The sequence below is a fragment of the Dendrobates tinctorius genome, unplaced genomic scaffold (genome assembly GCF_039654945.1).
Source record: "Dendrobates tinctorius isolate UK_male_01 unplaced genomic scaffold, ASM3965494v1 ptg000296l, whole genome shotgun sequence".
Taxonomy (NCBI): domain Eukaryota; kingdom Metazoa; phylum Chordata; class Amphibia; order Anura; family Dendrobatidae; genus Dendrobates; species Dendrobates tinctorius.
The window spans coordinates 2,506,721-2,524,306 of record NW_027361963.1 but is presented as its reverse complement, the minus strand read 5'-3'; the positions used below and the strand labels follow the sequence as shown (position 1 = coordinate 2,524,306).

At 43.6% G+C, this 17,586-nt stretch overlaps 1 protein-coding gene across 1 annotated transcript in view; it reads left to right on the top strand.

Annotated features, from left to right (window-relative positions):
* LOC141073073 (uncharacterized) overlaps positions 1-17,586 on the top strand; it is an 84,526-nt gene that overhangs the window by 26,613 nt on the left and 40,327 nt on the right. The window contains exon 2 of the mRNA XM_073560400.1: positions 6,405-6,528. Coding sequence (XP_073416501.1) covers positions 6,444-6,528 — 85 coding nt within the window. The 5' untranslated portion in view covers positions 6,405-6,443. The remainder of the gene's footprint in view (positions 1-6,404; positions 6,529-17,586) is intronic.

Below are 17,586 nucleotides of genomic sequence, written 5' to 3'. Positions count from 1 at the left end.
TTCCCAAGGGTAACAGGAGAAATTGGACCCCAAAAGTTGTTGTCCAATTTGTCCTGAGTACGCTGACACCCCATATGTGGGATAAAACTACTGTATGGACACACGTCGGGGATCGGAAGGGAAGTAGTGACGTTTTGGAATGCAGACATTGATGGAATGGTCTGCGGGTGTCATGTTGCCTTTGGAGAGCCCCTGATGTACCTAAACTATTGAAACTCCCAACAAGTGACCCCATTTTGGACACTAGACCCCCCCACGGAACTTATCTAGATGTGTGGTGAGCACTTTGAACCCCCAAGTGCTTCACAGAAGTTTATAACGCTCGGACGTGAAAATAAAAAAATCATTTTTTTCCACAAAAATGATATTTTTGCCCCCAATTTTTTATTTTCCTAAGGGTAACAGGAGAAATTGGACCCCAAAAATTGTTTTGCAATTTGTCCTGAGTAGGCTGATACCCTACATGTGGGGGTAAAACACTATTTGGGCGCATGGCAGAGCTTGGAAGGGAAGGAGCACCATATGACTTTTTCAACTCAGAATTGGCTGGAATTGAGATCAGACGCAATGTTGCATTTGGAGAGCCCCTGATGTGCCCAAACAGTGGAAACCCCCAATTCTAACTCCAACCCGAACCCCAACACACCCCTAACCCTAACCCAAGCCCTAACCCAAGCCCTAACCCAAGCCCTAACCCAAGCCCTAACCCTAGCCCTAACCCTAGCCGTAACCCTAGCCCTAATGGAAAAATGGAAATAAATACATTTTTTTAATTTTATTATTTTTCCCTAACTAAGGGGGTGATAACGGGGGGTTTGATTTACTATTTATGGCGGTTTTTATTTTTGGCAGCTGTCGCACGTTAAAAGATGCTTTTTATTGTAAAAATAGTTTTTGCATCACCACATATTGAGAGCTATAATTTTTCCGTATTTTGACCCACCGAGTCATGTGAGGTCTTATTTTTTGCGGGACGTGTTGACGTTTTTATTGGTACCATTTTCGGGCACGTGACATTTTTTGATCGCTTTTTATTCCGATTTTTGGGACGCAGAATGAACAAAAACCAGCGTTTCATGTATTTCTTTTGGGGGGGTGCGTTTACACCGTTCCGCGTGCGGTAAAATTGATAAAGCGGTTTTATTCTTCGGGTCAGTACGGTTACAGCGATACCTCATTTAGGTCGTTTTTTTATGTTTTTGTCGGTTTTATGCAATGAAAACTATTTTATATAAAAAATAATTATTGTTGCATCGCTTTATTCTGCGAGCTATAACTTTTTTATTTTTTCGCTGATGATGCTGTATGGTGGCTCGTTTTTTGCGGGACAAGATGACGTTTTCAGCGGTACCATGGATATTTATATGCGTCTTTTTGATCGCGCGTTATTACACTTTTTGTTTGGCGGTATGATAATAAATCATTTTTTGCTTCGTTTTTTATTTTTTAAGGGGTTCGCTAAAGGGGTTAACTAATGGAACAGTTTTATAGGGCGGGTTGTTACGGACGCGGCGATACCTAATATGTGTACTTTTATTGTTTTGGGTTTTTTTTATTTTCAAAAAATGAATTTATTGGGGAATATTTTTTTTTTTACTAATTTATTTGGCGATTTTTTTTTTTTTTTTTTTTTTTTTTTAAATTATTTTTACACTTTTTTTTTAATTTTTTTTTTACTTTATTACATAGTCCCAGGTGGGACATCACTGTCCTGTGACAGATCGCTGATCTGTCACATCACAGATCACTGTGACAGATCAGCAATCTGTCACAGGCATTGAGGAAGACTTCCTCTTGCCTGCGCTTTGCAGGCACTGAGGAAGCCAGCTTCCTCCAGGCCCCCGTCGCCATCTTGGATTCGGGGGCCTGGAGGAAAGGAGTCCCCCGCAGCAGCGCTGCCCATTGCGCTGCCGTGGGGGGCTCAGGGAAGCACGGAGGGAGCCCCCTCCCTGCCGATGCTTCCCTTTAACTCCCGGTACACCGCGATCATGTTTGATCGCAGTGTGCAAGGGGTTAACGTGTCGGGGGCGGTCCGTGACCGCCCCTGACACATAGTGCCGGGTGTCAGCTGTGATAATCAGCTGACACGTGGGCGCCGCTGATCGCGGTAGACGTACTATCCCGTCCATGGGCATAGGGGCCCGGGTCCCATAGACAGGATAGTACGTCGGATGTCAGGAAGGGGTTAATAAATGTTAAAAAGAAGCGGGCCCTTAACTGACCCCTGTGGTACCCCACTGCTAACCGTGACCCAGTCCGAGTGTGCTCAATTAATAACCACCCTTTGTTTCCTATCCCTGAGCCAGCTCTTAACCCACTTACACATTTTCCCCTATCGCCATTGTTCTCATTTTATGTATCAACCTTTTGTGTGGCACCGTATCAAAAGCTTTTGAAAAGTCCATGTACACCACATCCACTGCATTCCCTTGGTCCAGTCCGGAACTTACCTCTTCATAAAAGCTTATCAGATTAGTCTGACAGGAACGGTCCCTTGTAAACCCATGTTGATATTGGGTCATGAGGTTATTCTTCTCCAGATACTCCAGTATAGTATTATAGTAGTCTTAGAAAACCCTCCAGGATTTTACCCACAGTTGAGGTTAAACTTACTGGCCTATAATTTCCAAGTTCAGTTTTTGTCCCCTTTTTGAATATTGGCATCACATTTGCTATACGCCAGTCCTGTGGTACAGACCCTGTTATTATGGAATCTTTAAAGATTAAGAATAATGGTCTATCTATGACTGTGCTTAATTCCTGCAGTACTCGGGGGTGTATCCCATCCGGGCCTGGGGATTTGTCAATTTTAGTGATTTGTAGACGCCGCCATACTTCCTGCTGGGTTAAGCAGGTGACATTTAACGGAGAATTTTTATCCCTGATCATGTTATCCGTCATGGGATTTTCTTGTGTAAATACTGTTGAAAAAAAGTCATTTAGCATATTGGCTTTTTCCTCATCCTCATCCACCATTTCACCCAGACTATTTTTAAGGGGGCCAACACTATCATTTTTTAGTTTCTTACTATTTATGTAGTTAAAGAATATTTTGGGATTATTTTTACTTTCTCTGGCAATGAGTCTCTCTGTCTCAATCTTTGCTGTCTTGATTTGCTTTTTACAGAATTTATGTAATCTTCTGTATTTAGTTAATGCCTCATCACTACCTACTTGCTGTAATTCTCTGCTTTATTTTTATCTCTTAATGCGCCCCTTACAGCTCTATTTAGCCATAGTGGTTTCCTCCCTATTTCTCGCATGTTTATTCCCATACGGTATATATTGTGCACAGCTCCTAATCAGGAGGATAATACACGTCTCCCATTTTCTTTGTGTATTTTTATGTCTCAGGATATCGTCCCAGTTAATTGCACCAAGATCATCTCTCATCCGTTGGAAATTTGCCTTCCTGAAGTTTAGTGTCCTTGTAACCCCTCTACTACACATCTTATTAAAGGATACATGAAAACTTATTAATTTGTGATCACTATTACCCAAGTGACCCCCAACCCTTATATCTGATATGCGGTCTGGCCTGTTGGTTAATATTAGGTCTAGCAGTGCCCCCCCTCTTGTTGGGTCCTGAACCAGTTGTGAAAGGTAATTGTCTCTCATAGTTGTCAGACACATCACCTTTGCTAAACTGCAGGTTTCGGTTCCCCAATGTATTTCAGGGTAGTTGAAGTTCCCCATAATAATGACTTCTCCTTGAGTCACCGCTTCATCTGTTTGCTTTATGAGGATATTCTCTGTTGCTTCCATTATTTTTGGAGACTTATAACAAACCCCTATCAGTAATTTATTATTTTTCCCCCCTCCCCTTATCTCCCCCCACAGGGACTCTACATTTTCATTAGATTCATATATATTATCGCGCGGGATGGGTTTTAAGGATGATTTTACATATAAACACCCCCCTCCCCCTCGCTTATTTGTTCGGTCATTTCTGAACAGACTATAGCCCTGTAAATTATCCGCCGGTCATGGCTCTCATCCAGCCATGTCTCAGATATCCCCACCATGTCATAATTATCTTCCAACAACATTAACTCCAATTCCTCCATCTTGTTGGCGAGGCTTCTGGCATTAGTATACATGCACTTTATGTATCTCTCTGTACCTCTATTCTTTCTTAAATTATTAACTGTTCTAACCCCACCCCCCATGCCACCCCCACCCCCAATGTCATTATTTGTGCCCAGGTCTCTGCACTGTCTTCCCCTCCTATAAAAGGAATACCCTCCCCCCCGTCCCTAGTTTAAACACTCCTCCAACCTTCTAGCCATTTTCTCCCCCAGCACAGCTGCACCCTCCCCATTGAGGTGCAGCCCGTCCCTAGCGTAGAGACTGTAGCCAACTGAGAATTCTGCCCAGTTCTGTAGGAACCCAAACCCCTCCTTCCTACACCAATTCCTGAGCCACTTATTAACCTCCCTAATCTCCCGTTGCCTCTCTGGCGTGGCACGTGGTACAGGAAGTATTTCCGAAAATACCACCTTGGAGGTCCTTGCTTTAAGCTTACAGCCTAATTCCCTGAAATCATCTTTAAGGACCTCCCACCTACCTCTAACTTTGTCATTTGTGCCAATGTGCACCATGACCGCTGGATCCTCACCAGCCCCTCCCAGTAATCTGTCAACCCGATCAGCGATGTGTCGGACTCGAGCGCCAGGTAGGCAGCACACCGTTCGACGATCCCTGTCTTTGTGACAGATTGTCCTATCTGTTCCCCTAATAATTGAGTCTCCCACTACCAGAACCTGTCTGGCCTGCCCTGCTCTCCTATTTCCCCCCTTGCTGGAGCAGACACTCCTCCGGCTTTTAGAGGACATGCCTTGCTGCAGCAGTGCTACCCCTGCACTAACACTCCCCTCATCTGCCAACTTAGCAAACTTATTGGGGTGTGCCAGATCAGGACTAGCCTCCCTGGTGCTCTTCCCTCTACCCCGCCTTCTAACTGTCACCCAGCTAGCTGCTTCATTGTCCTGCAGCTCCAACCTAGCATCCCCCCCCTCATCTATCCCATTGAGCGTCTGCTCAGTGAGCAGAAGACTCCTTTCCATATTGTCTATGGATCTCAGTGTTGCCAGCTGCACATTTAGATCCAGTAACTGGGCTTCCAAATGCACAACGTGCTCACATCTCGCACAGCAGTATGCACCCTCGACCGGCTGTTCAAGGATTTCATACATGTGGCAAGACGTGCACTGGATGGCATTGGCAATAGTGGAGCACATCCTAATGGGGATTGCAAAAGACAATAAGATAAGCAAAAATAAATAAAAAGTATTAATAAAATATAACAGCAATTCAGTAACACCTCCCTTGGAAACTCCCTGAATCCAAAGTCACTGAATCTCAAGTCACACACTTATCACAGTTCGCACTTACACTCAGGTCACACTCGGCTCGTTCACACTCGCTCAGGCAAAAGATTTAAGAGTTTTTTTTTCCCCTTTTACCAGCACACCACCTTGCTGCTCAATGCACTTCCAGAAGGAGTTGAGCCCCAACCAGCTGCCCCTTATAAACCCTTAATTACTGTATGAACGCCCACCCTTAATTAACCCCTTGTGAATATAGTTACACCTCAAGATATAAATGCAATATAGTTAACCCTTAAAAACACAGATAGTAAAATAAGAGTTTAACCCTGTAGAGAGAAAAAATAGGTTAAACAAGCCCCCCAAAAATTGAACAGGTAGAAAGCACTCAGCAACCTACAATTCAGCAACTCACACAGGTATAGGCAACTTTCATCCTCCTGCACGCCCCCACTTTCCCCTTTCCGGTTCCCACTCTATACTTACACCCGCAGAGCCTTGTACAACATGTCCCCGGGTCACCACAACTGTAGCAGACCCAAAATCCACCAATACCTACAGCGTGGAACGCACACAAGTCTACTTCCGCCTGTACTTTTTCCTGATAGGACAATCAGTATCACATGATAAATCCTTTTCCTGTTGAACATCTCCTGGGAGGTGTAGTTTCATTGACATCACGATATTATAAGCGGAACTGGAATAGAATCTACAATTCCCATAATGCATCACACTGCGCACCGGCAAAATTGGATTTTCTGTATATAGCATGTAATTTTGTATCACCAGTGCAGTGCGGGTAAAGTAAGATCCCGACCGTGAAAGCGGGACAGAGTCTCAAAATCGGGACTGTCCTGCTGGATCTGGGATGGTTGGGAGGTTTGATTTTGGGTGGTGAGCGGAGAGGTAACTGCTGGGACAATTTACAGACAGCACTGGAGGATTCTGGGTGATGAGTAGAGAGGTGACTGCTGGGACATTATACAGGACGGCACTGGAGGATTCTGGGTGACTGCTGGGATATTATACAGGAGAGCACTGTAGGATTCTGGGTGATAGCTGTATCATTGTTGTCAGGTTCCTATAAGGTGTCAGGACGTCGCTGTCTATCTCTCCATGGAGGAGTGGGAGTATCTAGAAGGACACCAGGATCGGTACCAGGCCGTGATGATGGAGGAGCTCCGGTCTCTTACACCACGAGGTGAGCAGTGAGGCTCCTTGTTGGCTCCGGTGGATGTGATGACGTCTCTCCGGTGTCGTCCTATAATAGATGAGTTTTCTCCAGACTTGCTCTGGTTTTCTCTACATTTCTCCGTCTGACAACAGCTTTCATTTCCCTGATTATTTTCTTCTGATCTGTGAGTCGCGGTTTCTCCGCTGTTGTTATGTCTTCATAAGAGGTGGACGATCCTGAACACTGACTTCTCCCAGAAGACCGTGTTACTGTTTGGGATTGGGAGCCGAACATAGCTTGTTGTAAAGCTGCAAGGCAGCCAATCAATAAGCTTTTCCTGTGGGGGCACTTCTGGCCCCATCACAGCCATGTCAGGTATTGGCATGGCTGTCATTGGCCGGTGCACTGTGTAAAATAAAAAAAGAGACTTGGGGTCTCCCAATTTTGATAACATGCGCAGGTAAAGCAGACAGCTGGGGGCTGGTATTCTCAGGCTGTTAGGTGACCATGGATATTTAGCCCCGCCCAGAAATGGCACATCCATTAGATGCGCCAATAGTTCTGGCTGCCGGTGATAGTTTTGGGGTTGGTGTCAGCTGTGTAATGTTCGCTGACATTAAGCCCGGGTGTCAGTAATGGAGAAGTGTCTACCTCACTAGTAACCCCATAATCAAAAGGAAGAAAGACACACACAGAAACAAATCAAAGACATTGTCAGCTGTCCGCCGAGAATCCATCATGATGATGTCCCACGACGAGCCAGAACTCTGCTACATCTGGTTGCATTGCTGAGCGGTGACACCGGTAATGTCAGCCCTGAGGTCAGTGTGAGAACGAGGCTGCGTGTGATTGGATAGAAACTGTCCTCAGCCTGTGCGGAGCAGAAATGTGTGTCACACTGTGTATTGTGTTACTGTATATGTGTATATATAACCACACACACGTTACACAATATACAGCGTAACTCACATTTGTGCTCAGGCTGAGGACAGTTTGTGCAGTTTATTCCAGCAGCTCCGCGGCGTCCTCCGGCCTCCAATACACCTTTCAGGCTGATGAGATAGATGTTGAATCTCCTCCGTCAGCTACAGAGGTCGTCTCCTGCTTTACTCAGCCCTCTCTGTCTCCGCCCTCTCTGTCTCCGCCCTCTCTGTCTCCGCCCTCTCTGTCTCCTCCGCCCTCTCTGTCTCCTCCGCGCGCTCTGTCTCCTCCGCGCGCTCTGTCTCCTCCGCGCGCTCTGTCTCCTCCGCGCGCTCTGTCTCCTCCGCGCGCTCTGTCTCCTCCGCGCGCTCTGTCTCCTCCGCGCGCTCTGTCTCCTCCGCGCGCTCTGTCTTCTCCGCTCGTCCTGTCAGGTTTGGTGGCAGGAAAGCGCATTCACGATACCTGACAGGACGCTGCCCTCACCCGACCTCTCGAGCAGACGTCTTTACGCAGCCCGTCCTACAACCTCACAGCTGGGAAACTGCTGGGTGCGGGCATATTTAACCACTTAACAACTGGAGTTATTTTCCTTTTTGCGTTTTCGTTTTTTGATCCCCTACTTCTCAGTGCCATACCTTTTTTTTTGTTTTTCTTCAAAATGGCCATGTGAGGGCTTGTTTTTTGAGGGACGAGTTGTGTTTTTGAACGACACCATTGGTTTTAACATATCGTGTACTGGAAAAGGGGAAAAAAAATCCAAGTGCGGTGAAATTGATAAAAAATACAATTCTACAGTTGTGTAGGTTTTTTTTTTTAAACACCATGTCCACCAAATACTAAAACTGCCCTGCCATTATGATTCTCCAGGTCATTACGAGTTCATAGACACCAGACATGTCTAGGTTCTTTTTTATTTAAGTGGTGAAAAAAAAATTCAAACTTTGCTTAAAAACAAAAATGGCGCCATTGTCCGAGACCTGTAGCGTCTCCATTTTTCATGATCTCAGGTTGGGTGAGGGCTTATTTTTTGCGTGCCGAGCTGATGTCTCTATTGATATCATTTTGGTGCAGATACGATCTTTTGATCGCCCGTTATTGCATTTTATTGCAATGTAGCGGCGACCAAAAAAACGTAATTCTGGCGTTTTGAATTTTTTTCTCGTTATGCCGTTCATATTGATCGGGCGATTCTGAATGCGGCGATCCCAAATATGTGCATGTTTGATTTTATTTTTATTGTTTTATTTTGAATGGGGTGAATGGTGGGTTATTATAATCTCCATGGGAGACTAGAAGCTGCAGTTGTCAGATCGCCTCTGCTACACACAAGTGATGATCAGATTGCCTGTGTGTGTCAGAAATTCTCACTTGCTATGAGCACCGATCACCGGGCGGCGCTCATAGCAATCCAGGTATAACAACCACAGTGGTCTGCTGGACACCTCTGGTTGTCAAGCCAACCCATCGGTGACCCACGATCATGTAACGGGGTCACCGATGGGCCGCTGTCAGAGATTGACAACAGCAGTTAATAATTGTGGGTGGATTGCAATTCCACCCGTGGCTGTTAGAGGCACATGTCAGCTTTTCAAAACAGCTGACATGTACTAGGAAAGATGTGGGCTCAGCAACGGAGCCCACAGAGTAGGGAGGAATTCCGACGTGGGTGTATTACGCCCAACGTTGGAAAGGGGTTAACATCATCATTGCGTGCTAAAGATTACCTTTTTGATATCTTTATTTAGCAAAAATGTATTTATTAAAATGTGTAATATTTAAATGTGTTTTAATTATTTTTATGCCATTTCTCGGAGTTCCCCTTTAAATACTGAGCACTTCCCCTGAGACCCATCACTTTATTTTCCATTATCCATGTTGTGACGGCTTCTTTTCCTGAATATACACTGTGTGCAGAATTATTAGGCAAATGAGTATTTTGATCACATCATCCTTTTTATACATGTTGTCCTACTCCAAGCTGTATAGGCTTGGAAGCCAACTGCCAATTATGTAATTCAGGTGATTTGCATCTCTGTAATGAGGAGAGGTGTGGTCTAATGACATCAACACCCTATATAAGGTGTGCTTAATTATTAGGCAACTTCCTTTCCTTTGGCAAAATGGGTCAGAAGAGAGATTTGACGGACTCTGAAAAGTCAAAAATTTGTGAGATGTCTTGCAGAGGGATGCAGCAGTCTTGAAATTGCCAAACTTTTGAAGCGTGATCACCGAACAATCAAGCGTTTCATGGCAAATATCCAACAGGGTCGCAAGAAGCGTGTTGATAAAAAAAGGCGCAAAATAACTGCCCATGAATTGAGGAAAATCAAGCGTGAAGCTGCCAAGATGCCATTTGCCACCAGTTTTGCCATATTTCAGAGCTGCAACGTTACTGGAGTATCAAAAAGTACAAGGTGTGCCATACTCGGGGACATGGCCAAGGTAAGGAAGGCTGAAAAACGACCACCTTTCAATAAGAAACATAAGATAAAACGTCAAGACTGGGCCAAGAAATATCTTAAGACAGATTTTTCTAAGGTTTTATGGACTGATGAAATGAGAGCGACTCTTGATTGGCCAGATGGATGGGCCCGAGGCTGGATCAGTAAAGGCCAGAGAGCTTCACTCCGACTCAGACGCCAGCAAGGTGGAGGTGGGGTACTGGTATGGGCTAGTATCATCAAAGATGAACTTGTGGGACCTTTTCGGGTTGAGGATGGAGTGAAGCTCAACTCCCAGACCTACTGCCAGTTTCTGGAAGACACCTTCAAGCAGTGGTACTGGAAAAAGTCGGTATCGTTCAAGAAAAACATGATTTTCATGCAGGACAATGCTCCATCACATGCATCCAAATACTCCACAGCGTGGCTGGCCAGTAAAGGTCTAAAAGAAGAAAAAATAATGACATGGCCCCCTTGTTCACCTGATCTGAACCCCATAGAGAACCTGTGGACCCTCATAAAATGTGAGATCTACAGGGAGTGAAAACAGTACACCTCTCGGAACAGTGTCAGGGAGGCTGTGGTGGCTGCGGCACATTGCAAAGTTGGTCGTAAACAGATAAAGCAACTGACAGAATCTATGGATGGAAGGAAGGTGAGTGTCATCGTAAGGAAAAGTGGCTATATTGGTCACTGATTTTTTTTTTTTATTTTGTTTTTGAATGTCAGAAATGTTTATTTCTAAATTTTGTGTTATATTGGTTTACCTGGTGAAAATAAACAAGTGAGATGGGTATATATTTGGTTTTTATTAAGTTGCCTAATAATTCTGCACAGTAATAGTTACCTGAAAAAACAGATATCCTCCTAAGATAGCCAAATCTAAATAAACCCCACTCCAACTTCCAAAAATACTAAGCTTTGATATCTATGAGTCTTTTGGGTTAATTGAGAACATAGTTGTTGTTCAATAATAAAGAGAATCCTCTCAAATACAACTCGCCTAATAATTCTGCACACGGTGTATATATAGCGTACCGTGTGGGATTATCCCTGACGTGACAATACCAAATGTGTTTTTATTTATTACATTTATTTGTTTTCATTCTGGGAGATAAAGCAGAAATAATGGAGACTTGCACCTTCAGTCCTATAAATACCGACTCCATAGGAAAACCTTGGGTCAGAGACAGGGGCCTTCAACACATCCCACTGAGTCTTACATTGGTTTTTCATGACTTGGAGTACTTCATGATAGTGGTAAGTTTTGGTCGATATTTTTTGCATTTATTTATGAAAATAACAAAAATTTGTTAATTTTTAAACTTTGAATTTTTATGCCCTTAACCCCTTTCTGACCTCGGATGGGATAGTACGTTTGATGGCAGCACCCCCGCTTTGATGTGGGCTCCGGCGGTGAGCCCGCATCAAAGCCGGGACACGTCAGATATTTTGAACAGCTGTCATGTGTCCGCAATAGCCGCGAGCGGAATCGCGATCCACCCGCGCCTATTAACTAGTTAAATGCCGCTGTCAAACTTGGCGGTATTTTATAAGCACTCCCGGCCATCCGACCGGAAATGCGCTCACTGGTGACCCCCATCACGTGATTGAGGGTCATCAGTTCGTCGGCATGACAACAAGAGGTTTCATTGAGACCTCTATGGTTGTTCATGCCGGATTCCACCCTGTGGTCGGCGCTCATAGCAGCGCAGTAAATCTGCTACATAGAGGTGATCTGAGCATTGCCTCTATGTAGCAGAGCTGATCAAGCTATGGCAGCTTCTAGCCTCCCATGGAGACTATTGAAGCATGCCAAAAGAAAAAAAAATGTTTTTAAAAATATGAAAAAAAACAAACGTTCAAATAACTCCCCTTTCGCCCCATTCAAAATAAAACAATAAATAAAATCACACATACAGATATTTGCTATCGCCGCATTCAGAATCGCCCGATCTATAAATATAAAAAAGGATTAACCTGATCGCTAAACGGCGTAGCGAGAAAAAAGTCAAAATGCCAGAATTACTTTTTTTTGGTCGCCGTGACATTGAATTAAAATGTAATAACGGGCGATCAAAAGATCGTATCTGCACCAAAGTGGTATCATTAAAAACGTCAGCTTGGCACGCAAAGAATAAGCCCTCACCCAACCCAAGATCTCGAAAAATGGAGACGCTACGGGTCTCAGAAAATGGCGCAATTGGGGTTTTTTTTAGCAAACTTTGGAATAATTTTTCAGCACTTAGATAAAAAAAACCTAGACATGTTTGGTGTCTATGAGCTCGTAATGACCTGGAGAATCATAATGGCAGGGCAGTTTTAGCATTTAGTGATCCTCGCACAAATGCCAAACAAAAAACAAGTGTGGGATTGCACAATTTTTTTTTTTTTTGCAATTTCACCGCACTTGGAATTTTTTTCCTGTTTTCTGTTACACGACATGGTAAAACCAATGGTGTCGATCAAAAGTACAACTCATCCCGCAAATAATAAGCCCTCACACGGCCATATTGACAGAAAAATAAAAAGTTATGGCTCTGGGGAGAAGGGGAGCGAAAAATGAAAACGCAAAACCGAAAAAAGCTCCAGTCATTAAGGGGTTAAACCAAATAGTTAAACGTTTCCCACATGTCTACTTAATATCGGCACCATTTTTTAAACATTTTTTTTGTTGTTAGGAAGTTAGAAGAGTTGAAACTTTCAGCAATTTTTCATTTTTCTAACAAAATTTTCAAAACCAATTTTTTTTTTTTAGGGGCCACATCCCATTTGAATTGACATTGAGGGGCGTATGTGACAGAAAATACCCCCAAGTGACACCATTTTAAAAACCACTCCCCTCAATGTGCTCAAAACCATATTCAAGAAGTTTATTAACTCTTTAGGTGCTTCACAGTAATTTAAGCACTGTAGAAAGAAAAAATGAAATTTTTGTTTTTTCCCTCACAAAAGTATTGATTTATCTCCAAATTTTTAATTTTGGAAAGGATAGCAGGAGAAAGTGATCCGTCCAATTTGTTGTGCAATTTCTCTTGAGTGCGCTGATACTCCATCTGTGATGGAAAACCACTGTTTGGGCGCACGGCAGAGCTTGGAATGGAAGGAGCGCCATTCGTCTTTTGGAGCTCAAAATTGGCTGGAATTAATAGTTGACCTCATGTCGTATTTGTACGTCCTTGATGTGCCTAAACAGTGGAAACCCTCCACAAGTGACCCCATTTTGGATACTACACCCCTCAAGGAATGTATCTAGAGTTATGGTGAGCACCTTGATACTGCAGTTGCTTCACAGAATTTTATAACGTAGAGACGAGAAAATATAATATCACATTTTTTCCTAGAAAAAAGTTTTAGCACCAAAATTTTCATTTTCGGAAGGGTAACAGGAGAAAGTGTACCCCAAAATTTGTTGTGCGATTTTCCCAAGTGCGCCAATACCCAATATTTGGTGGAAAACTACTGAGCACACGGCAAGGCTCGGAAGGGAAGGAGCACCAATTGAATTCTGCAGCACAATTTTGTCTGCAATGGATTGCGGATTCCATGTCACATTTGAAGGGTCCCTGACATGCCAAAACAGGAGGAACCCCCACAAGTTACCCAATTTTGGGAACTATGCCTCTTGAGGAGTTCATCTAGGGGAGTACTGATCATTTTTTTTTAACCCTCAGGCAATTCACAGAATGGTACTATTACTGAACACATGGAGTCAATAGTCCACCAATAAGTATCATAAGGTATTTTATTAAATCATTACAATAAAGCGTACACTTCACTCCATCAATAATTAAGGAAAAGGTCAGTAGCGATTACAGCAGGGCAATCGGGTATTAGTGGCGTGTACTCCCACATTAATATAGAGGTGGGAGGCATATACATGACTCAATTACCATAAAGTGCTAGTGCTTCAATGTTAATAGTTTTAATAAAAAATGCTGAATGCTGATCAATTGATAGAAATCAGTACCAGTTTCCACACAACAATAATCAGTGCATACTGAGTGAGGTCTGAAATATAGTGCTACTCTATACTAGAGACCACATGTACATTCAAAGCAAATATATCCAGAAAAAAAGAGTATTACTTATTTACCCATATTACCCCTGGTGAAATACCACGATGATAGTCTCCTAAAAGAAGCACATGTGAAACGCGCGTTGGGGCTGCTGGCATGTTTTTTTTTTTTGCTTTAATTGTTGATGGATTGTTGTGTATGCCTTTCTGTTATGAGTTAATAAAATAAGTTATGATACTTATTGGTGGACTACTGACTCCATGTTTTCAGTAATAATTTCATATTGGTAGTGTCCATTGTGCTAATTTACACAAACCCCCCCTAGTGAAGGTATGGGGTTGATTTTGATACATTTATGATTGTAATATGATTTATGTTCTGATGATATTGTTTTGATTCACAGAATGATTCAAGATTGGGCTGAGTCAATGAAAAATTACCATTTTTTTCCCCGCTAAATTGTTGCCCCTACTTTTCAATTTTCAAAAGGGATGATGGGAAAAAACTAACAGTGTAATTTGTTAACACAATTTCTTCTGAGTACACCAATACCCCATATGTGGTTGAAAACTAGTTTTTGTAATGCCGGCGTATCTGCATGCCTCCGCTACTACCCTTGGACAGGGACACCAACTTGCTCTGCCCAGGTTACCTTGCCGCTTTTTCGGTTCCAGGTCCTGTGTTCTAGGCCTTGTGCACACCAGGCAGGTTTCCTGGGGGCGTGCTTAGTGCACATGTGGGAGAGCTCCAGTGCACACACTCCTGATGTGTCCCCAGCCAAAAGCTGGGAGGCACTAGCTGGGAGGCACTTAGTACTGAAGGCACCTCCTTCTGTTGGGAGGTGCCTTAGCAACTTAGTTGATCAATGTATTCATGTCTATTTGGTTTATGGTCCCTGTACTCCAGCTTCCTGAACCTGTCCGCCCTATCAGTACCTGATCCTATTTGTGTTCCTAATCCTGCCTGTCCTGTTGAACCTGCTCCTGATTCCATCTGGCCTAGTCCTGATTCATCTAGTCCTAACCCATACCCTGACCTGTACAGCCTAACTCCATCTTAGTGGCCATCCTGTCTATCCTGAAGCTGCATAGTCTGAACCCATCCCAGTGGCCATCCTGCTCTGTTTGGCACCCTCTCCGAACCAGCATCCCGGACCGTGGGTCAGCTGCCATGGTACTGGGATCTGTCTCGTAGTAGCATCTGTGTATTGCCAATATTGTAACACTGAAGTTTGGATATGGCTTTAAGGAAGGCTACTACTTGCGATATAACTCTTTCAAAGTGCAAAATGAAAGGAATAGTATGATTGTGTACACTTTTGTATATTTTAACATACAAAGGTTAAGTACATATAAATATTAAATACATATAAAGATTAAGTACATAAACTCACATCTTCACCAAGGAACTTTTTAAACATCATCCGTCTGGAATATCAGAGAATCAACCAATAAAGAGAACTACTAGAAAATTCACAACACTGCCTGGGCGTCCCTACTTATGCAGGTATCACAACACTGTACATGTATTAATACAGGTACCCAACTTTCTGCTTCTATCCAAGTCATGTTTCTCTGGCCTTATATAGTGATTTACACTGTGTAAGGCCGGGATCACACATGCGAGAAACACGGCCGAGTCTCGCATGTTAATACCCGGCACTTGGATCGGAGCGTGCAGCCACATAATACATGCAGCCGCACACTCCACTTCTGAGTGCCTGCGGCAGTGCCGGGTATTAACATGTGAGACTCGGCCGTGTTTCTCGCATGTGTGATCCCGGCCTAACTCTGGTTCGGCCTCACCCTCTAGTGGCCAGCCTTTAGGATAAGATGAATCAGAGATACAAGGCAAACATCAGACAATGGGCAATAAAGCCACACAATTTAGAAAGCTCTGAAGGATAACACAAGTCTACAGCAGACAGGTTAAATAAACCTTCATGTTTTACAATAGCAAACAACAAAACATAGAACTATTTGTGAGTTAAAATCATTCAGACAATGGGAGTAAACAGTTCTCAAGATTGTGTCACCGTGATCATTGTCTGTCTGTAAATGTATGACCGGCAATGCTGCTCTGCATGGTGTGAATGCATTCTGTATATTTCAATACTCAAAATATCTATTTCTGTGTTCACACTACAACCTGGCGTTAATATGGGCTCACGTTCTAACCACACCATGAGGGGCTCTAATGAAGACCCAGGTACCACACTTAGTGACGTACTTCCAGACTTTCCCCGGTCCAAGGTACAGTGTTTCCCCAACCACGAGAGTAACATTTTTAAGGCACAGTGTAAAGCTCAGAAGGGTAGGAGCGCCAAATTATAGTGCATATTTCGCTGTTATGAAGACCGGGCACACACTGTTATATGCAGTGAAAAGTTTTAATGTGCAGAACACACAGTAGTCACAAACGTTTCGGTCTGTCAAGACCTTCATCAGTGTACTAATGAATATAGTGCTGGGATGTGTGGTACACACATATTCAATGGTGGTTAGCAATATAGAAGGTATAGTTGTGGCATGGCACGCCAATATCCCCGAATGGAGGATCAAGAAAAGTGTGGGGCCATGTATCTCCGGACGCGGTATCTACCGCTGATCAGTGAGGTAAAAATCTGTCCCACAATTTCTGCTGAACGTGGAAATACCCCATATGTGGCTGTACAGTACTGCTTAGACTCTGGCTTGGGAGGGGGGGCGCTATTTGACTCTTGGAGTGCAACTCATCGTAGAATAGTTTGCGGACTCCATATACAGAACGCCTAAGTGCCAGAAGAGCAGAACCTCCCCTCAAGTGACCACATTTTGCAAATTACACTCCTCTAGTAATTTATCTACAGGTGTAGTGACTATTTTGACTCCATGTGTGTTTTCCAGAAACAAGCAGCAGTGGTTGTTGCCGAGTGAAAATTGCAAATCGGACAGTGTAGCGCACATCCATTGTGCTCCGCTCTTGCTTCTAGACACACGTACCTGTAATTTAGGCGTGCTCTAATCGCTACAGAAATGCTAAACATGTGGACACTAAATGTGGTTTAGGCTCACTGTGGGGCTCAGAAGGGAGGGGGCATGTGGATTTGGGAGTGTAGAATTTGCTGAATTTCTTTTGGGGGTGAGGAGACATTTCCAGACAGCTTTTCCAGAGCCTTTGTTCTACCAGTAAAGTGGAAGCCCGCTATATATCCATTGACAATGACTGACCTGAGTGGGGACTTTTTTTGTGGATTGAGTTGCAGCTTTTATTGGGAACATTTTATGTAACGTTTGGGATCTCATTTATCCTGCGCTCTACGCTGACCACTTACTTTGGGGTTTCCATCTAAATCTCCGAGTGACGTGATTCATATGAAACCCCCGAAGGATCCATTCACTATAATGAAGCAGCAGTGTTACTCTGGACTCCGTCTCCCCTCTGTTCAGCAGTGTCCTTCTTTTCAGAAGTGCACAAAACTGTGGCCGACGTCACTTTTATGCAGTCTTAAAAAGACGGACACCGCCGGATCACAAGTCAGACAGTGTACACAGTGCTTCCATCTGCCTCATTATAGGGAATCTTCTGCCGGGGTTTTTTTCTGATTCACATATTTTAGAGATTTACACAGAAACACCGGTGTAAGCGCTCAGCGCAGGATAATTGTGCGCTGAGCCTTAATATGTTCTTTGGGAGGCAGAATGAAAAATCAACAGCAGGTGAAG